Source organism: Lygodium microphyllum, chromosome 19 (assembly GCF_053477565.2).
Source record: "Lygodium microphyllum isolate KBCC chromosome 19, Lygodium_microphyllum_v1.1.10, whole genome shotgun sequence".
In the NCBI taxonomy this organism is placed as follows: domain Eukaryota; kingdom Viridiplantae; phylum Streptophyta; class Polypodiopsida; order Schizaeales; family Lygodiaceae; genus Lygodium; species Lygodium microphyllum.
The window spans coordinates 37,381,322-37,393,429 of NC_141153.1; the positions used below are offsets into that span (position 1 = coordinate 37,381,322).

General features: G+C 39.6%; 1 protein-coding gene across 6 annotated transcripts in view; it reads left to right on the forward strand.

The window, feature by feature from the left end:
• LOC148019758 (Ran BP2/NZF zinc finger-like superfamily protein) overlaps nucleotides 1-11,753 on the forward strand; it is a 30,095-nt gene extending 18,342 nt beyond the window's left edge. The window contains exons 2-11 of one of the 6 annotated variants that reach the window (XM_087699925.1): nucleotides 1,211-1,256; nucleotides 2,203-2,318; nucleotides 2,413-2,716; nucleotides 2,855-2,928; nucleotides 3,063-3,123; nucleotides 3,219-3,334; nucleotides 3,414-3,447; nucleotides 3,534-3,679; nucleotides 11,406-11,455; nucleotides 11,543-11,753. In XM_087699925.1, coding sequence (XP_087556051.1) covers nucleotides 1,211-1,256; nucleotides 2,203-2,318; nucleotides 2,413-2,716; nucleotides 2,855-2,928; nucleotides 3,063-3,123; nucleotides 3,219-3,334; nucleotides 3,414-3,447; nucleotides 3,534-3,679; nucleotides 11,406-11,455; nucleotides 11,543-11,576 — 981 coding nt within the window. In that variant the 3' untranslated portion in view covers nucleotides 11,577-11,753. The other 5 variants (XM_087699923.1, XM_087699926.1, XM_087699921.1 and 2 more) reach the window with 5 other exon arrangements.
• Nucleotides 11,754-12,108: the final 355 nt, after the last annotated feature.

Sequence of the window (12,108 nt, forward strand, 5' to 3'; positions counted from 1 at the left end):
CCCCTTGCCACCTAGGATTTGTTTCTTCCTTGGCCTTTTGCCACATCTAGGATCTGAGGGGGGGTGTTAACAATCATGATTGTCATGCCTTGTCATATTCTGCTTGTGAGCCTCAAAGTCACACGAGGACTTTAAGAGCTTTGACTTGTTTGTCACTTGTTTTGACGGACGAGGTACCTCATTCTAGAGCTATCAGTTTATTAGCTTTTAGTGCATTTTCTCCTCCATCGGGATTTTGTGTGCATTTCTCGGGCAGTTTCTACATTCGTCAGTCTATCTCACTTGTTGGACATTGTCCACCCTTTTCGGGATTTTTTTGAGATTTTCAGGCATTTTACCAGCATTAATTGCTGGTCAGCCATATTTTGGCCCTAGATTTCAGGTCGACCAGATTTTGGGATTTTTTGCTATTTATAACCCTCCCCACTCAGTTGGGAGATCATTCATTCATCCATCTTCCTCCTTCCTTGGTAGGTGCACAGTGCACACTCCCACTCTGTCATCTTCCTCCGTCTTTGATGCCGCCGTCATCATCAGCTTGATCTGGTGCTCTTACTGATGTGTGGGCTGCATGCCGGGGCTGATCAGTCCTATATTCAGCATTCTTTCCTTGTTCAGTGCAGATTTCTTTCTTCTTTTCTTGCAGTCTCTCTCTGTTCCTTTGTCTTTGCATTCGTATTCCTTCTTTTGCTGGGCATTCTCACAAAATACACATCATAATGGCCATAGAAAAATACCTAGCCATGCCCAGCATAGTTCATCACGTATGAGCTGTCTAGACTGTCAGGAGAGCTAACTTTGCTTTTTATGCACTTCGATATCCTCATGCATATGCATATGGAAAACTTATGGGAAAAATTATGACCTGATTGTTTGATTTCAAAGTTTCTAGAAGACGAAGGCGATCGTTCTCCACCTTGGCTCATTATGGTCTTTTCTGTTGAGCCTATTGTGCGAGTGTATTAGTTATATGTTCTTTGCATGATTCTAAAATGAGAAATCTACGCCTTGCCTATTATACGTTGGCACCGTATTTCATAGCTAATCGTCAAGTGTACCAGCTCTGCTTTCTGGATGCAAAGTTCCATGCTAGAGAGGAACCTTATTTGCTACTCATATTTCTTTTTGGCCACAGAGAGAGAGAGAGAGAGAGAGAGAGAGAGAGAGAGAGAGAGAGAGGAGAGATGAGATGAACTGTGACTGTTAACAGATGGACCATAGAGGAGCTGGTGGTCAAAAGAGAGCACGTGGAGATGGTAAAGTTTTTGTTTGAAACTTGAAATATTCTAAGTGGGCAGTTGGAAACTTTGATAGTGGATGCCTTGATAAAGTACATTTTTACTGAAGTTCAAACTGATAAGCTCATTATTAGTATTTGAAGTAATGAAATTTTAGAACTTGATGTTCAGAAGTATCTAAAGGTAAACTCAGTGGGCTGAAAGTTGGCCTAGCTCTGTTTCTTGCAATTGTGAAAGCTTATGTCAATGGTCACTCAGAGGGATTGAGGCATTGAAAGTTGGCCTACTCTGTTTCTTGCATGTTGTGAAAGCTTATGTCAACGGCCGTCAGTCACTTTCATAGAAGGGGCAAGGCACTGAAAGACAACACAAGCAGACTAGCATGCAATTTATAATAGAGGGTTTAAGTTGTCAGAGGGTGGCATAACTGAGTGTTACCATTTTTATTGGTATGTTCTGATTCATGCAGATGTAGAAATCTTGGGGTGTAGGGCATATCACTTGGTAAACTTTGATTGCTCATTTTGAATGGATCCATTCATCATGGAATGGGCTGCCTTGTAAACTATGTTGCAAGCTATATGTTACAATCATGCAATATGGTAATAATAACACAAGGATCGCAGTGAACAAAACAAGATGCCCAAAAGATGGATTTGTTCTTAGATCACCGGCATTCTTTCTTTGCATGGCAAAAGATACTCTATTGAGATTAACACTATTGACATTAAGCTGAGCCAGATGTAAGGAAGTCCTCAATGGACTGGAGTAGCTGTCAGTGACATTTTTAACAACATATCAAAGAACTCATTGTCAAATGAACAAAAGAGGGCTGGGGTGGTCATTACAAGATTGAACATTCAGAATGACGTATTTCTGTCCATTGGACTTTCTTGTTTGTTCTTTTAACACACAGCTTTTACTCAAATAATTTGGCAAATGCCAGTAACTAAGTTTTTTGCAGCTCCTCAAGGTGAAGGTGACTGGACCTGCCCGCAATGTGGGAATGTGAATTTTGCATTCAGAACCACTTGCAATTTGCGCAAGTGTGGAGCGTCTAAGCCATCTCATGGTACACAGGTAGTTATATGTAAGTGAAAAAAAAGTATTACTAACTAAACATGTTATGATCTGGATTTTGACTTGTTAGTTTGTTGCATCACATCTTTTGCAGAGAGGACCAATGAATGCACCTGTGTATGACCAGGTTGGAGCACCCATGTACATGGGTGGTCCTGGAGCACCACCACCTGTACAACTGGGAATGCCTGCGAATTATGGTGTGCCAATGGGTGTACCCTCTCCTGCAGGATTGGCCTACGATTATTCCACCTCTTTGAATGTTCCTTCTTCATATGGTGGATTATCATCATATGGTCCATCATCGTATGGTGCATCCACTTACGGGGCATCATCATATGGCGCATCAACGTATGGTGCTTCATCATACGGTCCTCCAAGCACTCTTGTTGGTGGAGGTAAGTTCTGTATGATATATTGCAATTGATTGACTTCCTTTTTCTACAACCTGATGTGTGTGCATCATAGCCATTAGCCCTTAGTCTTGTCAATTGTTTGCTATTACAAACTCTTTAAATGGGTCCTGGTTTTTGTAGGGTTAGGGTATGGTACAGGGGCCGTAATGGATGGGCACTATGGAATGGGTTTAAGCATGGGACGAGGACCAGGGGTAATTAAAATATTGCTTTTGCAATCACATTTTGTGATGTGTGAAGTTTTCACTCTGTTGAAATATGCTTGCCCACTACAGTAATGCTGGAATAATATGGAGGGATTTTGATTGTTTTGTTTCTGGTTGATCAGATGCCTGGATCGGGAAGTGGAATGCATGTAGAGGAGAATGGCTCCCGCAAAAGACGAGGAGGTGATCAAATCTTACAGTTGCCATGTTATGTGATGTTTTTCCTGCTTTACATTTTTTACAATGATTTAGATGGATATTAAGTAGGCTCTATGTAGGTCCAGATGGTACATCAGAAGGTGATTGGATCTGTCCAAAGTGTGGTAATTCTAATTTTGCCTTCCGCCTCACTTGCAACATGCGGAAATGTGAAACACCAAAACCAGCAGCACCGGTGAGAATTATGTAGTTTTTCTTTGTAAGTTGCTGTGGACACTTTTACGAGTTCTTACTTATGATTTTTAATGGACCAGGCACCTAGAACACAAGGGAAGTCCTCTGCTTCAGGTATCCTTCTGTGCATTTCTAGTATACATTCTGCTTTTTGTAGTGGGCAATATAATTGCTAAGGTTGTTTGTGTATTCAACCTCAGATACAGCACCTCCAAGTGGCAGTTGGACTTGTGAGAAATGTGGCAATGTCAATTACCCCTTCCGCAATAAATGTAATCGAAGGAGCTGTGGAGCAGAAAAGCCTGCAGAGAAAAAGCAATCAGGAAACTCATCTTCGCCAGACCAGGTTTGTGCACAATCCTTTTTTGTAATTAACTGGTATGTATGGTAAAGAGTGGAGGTCTATAAATCAATTCTCTTCCCAAAGTCATTGACTGTTTTTTAGCACCTACTGAAGGCTAATAGTTATGCATTGTGCTTGTGCTGTCAATTGATTTGCTGCTGCCACTGTTCCAGTGAGTGCTTTCTTGCACACGGAGGTCCAGAGTCGGCGTCACCACTTTTTACCCCGTCATGGGTCTGGAGTCAGTCAACATGTTGGTCTGTGGCTGGTATATGCTGTCATCTCTCGTCAAGTTGGTTCAGCAGTATACATTCATTAGGAATGTGGTGGAGGTTCACTAAAGTCAGTTGCGGGGTACCAGTGGTTGTGTCCGATGTCAGTGGTATTGATATTCCAGCTCAATATTAGTTCTGAGAAGCTGCAAAAACAATGTTTCCTCGATCATAGGATGTGGTCAAGTTGACTGAGTATATTTTATTTGGAAGCTTGAAGTGCTGTATGGCTTTTGTCTGTGGTTTAATTAGCTCTTCCCATAGATTAGGTTTGTGTGTGAGTCCTGCCTGTGTTGATGATTTGTTACTCGTGACTGCATGAAGGTCTGTGGCTCCTATTTTGAACCATGCTAAGTCACAGTTTTACTTCTGGATCCACTGTGAGAAGGTATATTTTGTCTCTGTTGGTGCTTCTCCCTTTCTGCTCTGTTTGAACTTTGGGGAGCCAGTCACTTTAGTAGTGTTGTGTGTATGTGTACGTGTACCCATAGGCAGAGACAGAGATCTCAGGCACAAACTTTTGACTTGCGCTAACATTAAGGCAAGGCACATGCACAGGAAAAGGCAGACATACATTCTCAAAACAGATAAAAACTGACATGTGAAAGCGAGCGATGAAACATTTGACTTAAGCACAAATACATAGATGGACACATGTTGATATGCACCCTAGCCGAGAAGTGTCTGGACTAAGTTATACCTTTGCTTTTCTTCACAAAAAGGCTAAAAACAACGGACAAATGGATTGAAAGCTCAGGTTAGGTGCAGATTGTAATTTTCTTTGAAGTTAATTGACTATATGCTGATAATGCCTGCATGAGGTCACTGTGAGTTCTCATTAATGAGCTAAATTATTATTTTGAAGCTTGCATGCCATTTGTTAAACCTGATTAAAAAGTACTCAAGTATGGGTGATTTCATTTGGTTAGGAATGTGTTTTAACTGAAGGCCTGCCAATAAGTAGCTGTGTAATTTAGTTTTTGTCAGCTCTAGGCCTGTGTTGCCACAGGCAACTGGGCTAATGTATTGATTCTTTCCTGGGGCAAGAAAAAAAGAGTAAATGCCTCTAAAACCTTCTTTATGCTCTGTGTGTGTCTAGTCTGAGATTTCTTCAACTCCACTGTCAGGCTCTATGCTTGACCAAACATGTGGAAAACCCTCTCTCATGGACGATTTTCGCACATCCTTTCGAACCTCTTTATGAGGCCTCTAAAAGATTCTTGGTGTTTCTCAAACATTAGTTGATGTCCCTCCAGCTCCAGTTTTATGACTGAACGTTTCAGAAATCTTTGTTGTCATGCTCTTTTTAACCTTGATGTAAGAGTCTTCATACTGGAGAAAACACAGGCCTTGTTTTTTTTTGTCATGCTGCATGCGAAGTTGCCCTTTTCTTCAAGGCCACTTTATTGGGGGTGGTCCTTCATGAGATGAAGGCTGAAGCTTAGAAGTTTGCAGAGTGCGACATACTAACAACTATTTTAGTATTTCTTCTTCAGCTATGTAGTGTGCGTAGAACTTGGTGGATTTTTGGCTATTGATGTCTGTACCCTGTGGCAGCTAGCATGTTTGTAAAGCCACTTAGTTGGGACCAAACTTTGACAGAAGTGTAGAGATCACGAGAGTAGTAACTACTAGGGAATGGTATATTTTTTCTCAGCTGTATAGTGTCAGGAAGATTAGCCTATGGTGGGGTTCAAGCAAGTTTCTTGTACTCGTATACATTGCAAATTGTAGACCCTTATTAATGTGTGCACATATTCTCATTTGATCAGTTTGATTTTGTGGCATTTTGTTGACTATGCATGAAACTGTATTGGCCTATTTTTTGGGTGAGTCATTTTTATTTGTATGCCAAAGGCTTTTTGTTTAGAAGGTGGTATAGATTGGTTTCATCTACTGAACCATGGACTATGCTAAAGGAAGTCTTAAGCACTAAAACAATGAACAGAGTGAGTATGTGGCAACTGTCCATTGCTAAACAGTAAAATCCTTACAAAGCTAGTTTGAATGCGATAAAACCCTTACGAAGTTTTAAAAGGCCACTGGGCATACGAGTTTTGTACACATAAAAGTGGCACTAAATCTGGCATGTTATAGATACCTTGTTTAATTTTGGCCATTGTAGTGAGCATGTGTTTCAATCACAGAATAAATTTAATTGGCTATTGTAGTGAGCATGTGTCTCAATCACTGAATAAATTTAACAATTAATTGTGTTCAACCCAATGAATTGCGCTAGCTAATGTATGAAGGAATTTCTTACTACTACCATCCTGGATTTGGACCTCCCTTTTCCTTTGGATGCCTAGGGTTTCTGCTTTTTGATGATATTAATTGGTAGTGGCTTCTACCCGCAACACAAATAATGATTCTAGATTGGAAGTTTGGTGGTTTAATTTGCTTCCAGTAACAATATCTTCTGCACCAGGAAGTAGTCAGCATGTTAAGCTGAAGGAAAGAAAACACCACTTTTTGAAAAATAGAAGTGCACATACATGCAAACACACTCTCTGTGAACTTACCAAAGACCTTGGATCAGACAGGATCCTTGTATCCTCTAAATATCACTCAAGTTTGCTACACGACTAAGATGTGAGCTAGTAAATTGATGAGAAATTGGTTTCCCATATGTATTGTTTTTTGGACTTTGGTATTGACAGTCTAAAGTTTGCCAATATGTTTTGCATGTGCTTTGGGTAGCTAAGCGAATAACTAACTAGTCTACATGTTATGTTTGAGTTATTGTAGCATAGAGTTTTCATTGTACTGGCTTTTGGGCTGGTGTTCTGAGTGGGAAATCTTATGCCTAAGTATTACTGATTGTGAGACAAAAGTAGGCATTTACTCTACTGAACTTAATTTTCGGTCGATTATTCACAATATCTACTCCGGCGCAAGAAAATTGAGATTCATCTCTTATAAGTCTTCAAGGGAACAATGTAACATGTGAATGCTTTGAGGTTGACATTTGATAGTTTGATAGTATATATTATTGGTAAACTCTTGTACTATGCTCCAAGATTCAAACATGCTTAATGTGATGGGTATGCATATTTATGATAAACAATACTGCAAATTGTTTATGCCAGCTCACTTATCATATTAATTTATCAGTCAATGTGGGGTAGATGAGTGGCTTAATTTCATTTTGGTTTTTTTGGGGAAGCTAGTAGTAATCACTAAGTTACTAGAAATTAACATAGTACTAAGCATGCCAATGAAACTGTGATCCTACAACCCTTAGGGATGTGTTTGTGCCCATAAAAGAGCTCAATGTGTGGAATTTGCTAATATATATGGTAATATAAGGTTAAGGTAGCCTCTCATGAGTAGGAACCCTAACTATACTTACAAGCCCCTATTCATGTTAAATGGGATATGCTCTAATGCCTTTGAATTGAAGAGGTTAGTGCGTCGGGCTTGTCCATTGGTCCTCTTTTGCTTGCCTCAGTTTTGGGTCTCTTGTCATGAAGTCTATAGCTTAAAGCTCAAAGGTAGTTGATCAAAGGCATTCCTATTTTAGACACAAGTAATATGTTAATTTTTCATGGATGATATGATTTGAACCTTATTAAGGTTGACGAATATTTAGTATTGTTATTGCTAAAGGTCCATGCAATGGATGGATATTGTCTTTGATGAATAGAAGACTGCAATCTCTCAATATGATGATGTATAGAGGATTGTTGTGGTAGGAGATAATCAAGAATGCAACTTGGGAAGATGCTTAGGATAGAACATGAGACTCTTCATTAATGTAGATCATTTGAGCTAATAACTTTACTTGTAGATCCGCCTTTTAGGGTGGTAGAAGACAATCCCTACTTGACTCCAAGAATCTCAACCAAAGGGGTGGGAAGATGGAAATATTTGTGGGTTCATAGGCAGATGGCATTTGTGGAGGTGGCAAAAGTTAAAACTCAATTTAATGTAAGGGAAGGAAAGGCTAACTTACAACAAGTTATGAATTGGCTCAATAATCTGTAGTTTATTTCAAGGACAATCAATAATGTGAATTCGATTTTCTCTTTGCACCTAATGGGAATTTGTTTTGGTGGTGGTGTGGTTTAAGGATGCTTTAAAAGTAGGTAAATGGAGTATTTTATGCACATGGCTGTATATTAGAGAACTTGGCATTCTTGAGTAAGAATCAATACTTGGGTAAGAATAGTTAGGAAGGTCTAGAGGGAGACCCTCTCCAAGAAGTTGATTTTTGCCTTATGGTGAATGATTATGAATAAATATCCCATGAGAATAGCTCAATGAAGTGGCATATGTGTCTTTTTTGTAGAATAGAAGTTGATCAAGTATGGCATCTATTTTGGGAGTATCAAAAAGTCATAAAGGTATGGAGAAGAGTGAAGGATTAGATTGGTAAAGTTGTTTTGATGAATCTATGGATTTCAAACTAGTTGTGTTTGTGGAGTGCAATAGTAAGGATGACAACCATGAAACTTGGGATATAGTTATGGTGGTAATAATAGACATATGGAAGTGTAAGAATGATAGGGCTTTTAGAATCTCATGTAGATTATTATCTCTGTGACAATTATAGTCATAGATTTTTTTTATAATGTAGAAATTGATTATAGATGGAATGTTTACATAAGTCTTGCTTGGATGATTGCAAAATTTTGTTAAGACCTTGAAATAGAAACATTGTATGTTATATAGTGTTGGGGGTAAAGGCGTCTTCGTCTAGCCGCTTGTGTGACTTGAAAGTTATAAATCTCACTACTTTGAGTGCAAGTTTGAACTGTAGATTATTACCTCTGTGACAATTATAGTCATAGATTTTTTTGATAATGTAGAAATTGATTATAGGTGGGATGTTTACATAAGTCTTGCTTGGATGATTACAAAATTTTGTTAAGACCTTGAAATAGAAACATTATATGTTATATAGTGTTGGGGGTAAAGGCGTCTTCGTCTAGCCGCTTGTGTATTACTACACTAACAATCATTGCCACTGCACATTGTAGGTGGCGAGCGCTCGTCATCGTCACTTTATTCTTTATTCTTTTAGTGACAATTTGAATAAAGAAAGACTCGATTACACATTGTGATTGTTGGAGTTCCAATTTCTTGCCTCTCTTTCTTGCTCTTGCTCTCTCGTCATAGCTATCGAGTGCAAGCCTCGATTCTTCTCACATTCTGATTGGTATCAAAGCTCGGCTTTTCGACTCTTGAGCTTGGTTCGTGACATTCTCAGCTTTCCATGAACTCCCCACTCGCATTGGGTCTCTTTCTCGGCAACCATATCCAATTCCTTCGAGCTTACGTTGCTCCCTGGCTTTCCGAGCACCCCCTCAAGGCATTCACAGAGGTATTGATTCACTCCTTATAGGGTTTATCTTAGTTTTCAGTCCTCTTGAAGTAGGGCAGTCATTACACTCCCAGCTCTCATTTCATATGTGGGCTACTCTTCCATTACTGGAGCTTGTTTGAGGCCTTCATTGGCTTTAACTGGACCCCTTCGAAGCTTGGCTATCATTTTTTGCAGCCCTAGGACCAACATTTACAGTTGGTGCAATCACGCAACCCTCCTATATGTGTCTTCAATATTGATAGTCACAATAGCAACTCTTTTCCTCCATTGGCAATTGGAAAGGCTCCAGTTCGAGCATATGAACATGCTTTGATGCTTGGTTTTGATGGTTGATGTGTTGGCATAGCATTTGGACTGATTTAATACTGTTTTGGGACTATCATAGCAGTCCATAGGCAGTTTATGTTAGTGTTACACTGACATTTGATGCTATAGCTTGTTTGGCATTGTCATTTGATGCTTGGTTGGTCCCGTTTGATGCGCAGATGTTAGGGGAATGTATGTCTTTTGTTTGGCAATCATTTAGAGCTGATTTTGGTGCTTGATGATGTTGGTGTTGATGCTGATGTTTGTATTGGTGCTGATATTGGATTTGGTGGAGCATTCAATGTTGAGAAAGAGGAAAGAGATGAACTTGGAAGTCTCAGATGGCCTTCTGCAACAAGGGCCCCAAGTAAACTAATGATGCCAACCATAACGCCATTAGCACTGTCAATATTTCGAAAGTTGTTTTTTGCTTTGTCAGCAGTTATTGACAAGCCTATTCCACGTAAATTTCTTCCAGTCAGCTGTCGTATGATTCGAGCACCCAGTTCCAAAGATTCCGATCTTGTAATGTTTTCTGGTGTCTTTGGCAGACTTGGAATTTTCACTAGGGATATTCCATCTGTATCCAACTGAACATGGACATCTTGTTCGATCTCACTCACTTCAGATGCCTCATTTTTATCATCTTCTTTTTGTTGTGATTCAAGCTCACCCTGTTCTCTCTCCAGCCAGTGCATGTAAGGAAAAATTCTCAGTTTTGAACCAGTAAATCACTGCTATATACAGTTGGACTGAAGTCATTTTACTCATATATGCTTATGCCTATGCTTTTTGAGCTATGTTTTGGGTATATATGGTGATATATTGACACTTGGGGCTTGACATAGAGCTTGGTTTTGATTCGGAATCGTTGGTCGAGCTTGAGTTCGCTTTGCAAAGCGTTTGGATGCTTCGTCTTGGATGTAGTCATGGTATGTATGTTGCTTATGTTTGATCGGTCTTGACATGCTTAGCCTATGCCATTACTACATGCTAGTTACATTGTTTGGAGTCTATTGCTACTGGAGCTTGGTCAAGACCTTGGATTCTCGGAGCTTTATTTGAGCTATTTATTGGCTTGCCAAAGTTGTATCTTGGGATGTACGTGATGTCTTACATGCTTATGGATGCTACATACAGATGCTCTACTGCCTACAGGTTCGAGATGTATCATTGATGCTTGATCTTGAACACTTGTCACTGGTGCTTGTACATGCTTTGTTCGAGCTTTGTTGCTTGATATTTACGGCTTTTGTGTCAGTGTGAGCGTCTTTGGATGCTTGACAGCCATTGAGCAGGTGGTCTATGCTCTTTGAGCTTTTGAGACAATATGGGATCTTTTACCCTTTAGGATGATGCATGGTTTATATGTCTTGGTTCCTCTGATACTTATGAGCTAACTCTTTGCTTTGGGCCTCTCTTTGTGAGCTGACATCTACTTGTATCAAGTTTGGGTAGTGTCATGAACACTTTGCCCCGTTGACTAGGGTTGTGTTTACTCACTAGCAGATGTTTGTATGACATGTTTGGGTGTTGGATTCATGCTTATCGACTGTCATATGTCTGTTATATTTGCATGATGTCGGCTTTGGTCTTAGCAGTACCTGATTAACTTGGGATTCGATTTTGGCACTGTTAGCTCTCATTTATTGAAATCTGTAATTTATTACAGCAAGCATATATGTATGGACTGACATGGATTTTTCATGTTGAAATATTCTGAAATGATGTACTTTCACTAGTACTTGGTGGACAACAGATTTGGTTACACTTTTTTTTACAATTTTCTCTCGATTTTGGTGATTTTTGTCATTTTCTGTAGCAAGCAACAAGCAGTTTTGAATTGTCTACGGTCTTTGAGCCAGCATTATGGTGAGTTTGTCCACTAATCATGCTATTTTCAACATTACTAAGCTTGATGGTACGAATTAGTCTTATTGGAAGAGTCAGGTTTTGCAGGTGTTGGTGCAAAAATCGCAGATTAAATCTTTGAAGTTGAGCAAGCATTCGCTTGCAACTATGCCAGATGAGAAATGGCTTGAGCTTGATGAGTTATGCAAGTCCACTATTGTATTATCTCTCACAGAACATGTTTATTACAATGTATTTGAGGGAGAACAGAGTGCATGGTAGTGGGATAAAATCAAGAATCTCTATGACAAGATAAGTCCAGCGAGTTAGATGTATTGGATGAAGCAACTTATAGATCTGCGCATGAAGGAGAGTATGACTATGTCTGCTCACTTGAGCCAGTTCCATGCTATACTCAAGAACTTGACTTCGCAGGACATCTCTTTTGTAGAGGATGTCACTCCTATTTTCTTGCTTGGTACTCTTAATGAGTCATCGGATGTATTTCGCACTGTATTATGTGTCTCTACTGCTACCTTGAAATTATCTGATGTTGAGAGTGCTCTTTTGCAGAAAGAGGTTAACCGTAAGAATCTGGATGCCTCTCGTGTATCGCATGCTACGACAGTTAGAGGCAGGAATGATGGATATGGAAAGCATCGCAGTGATAGTGG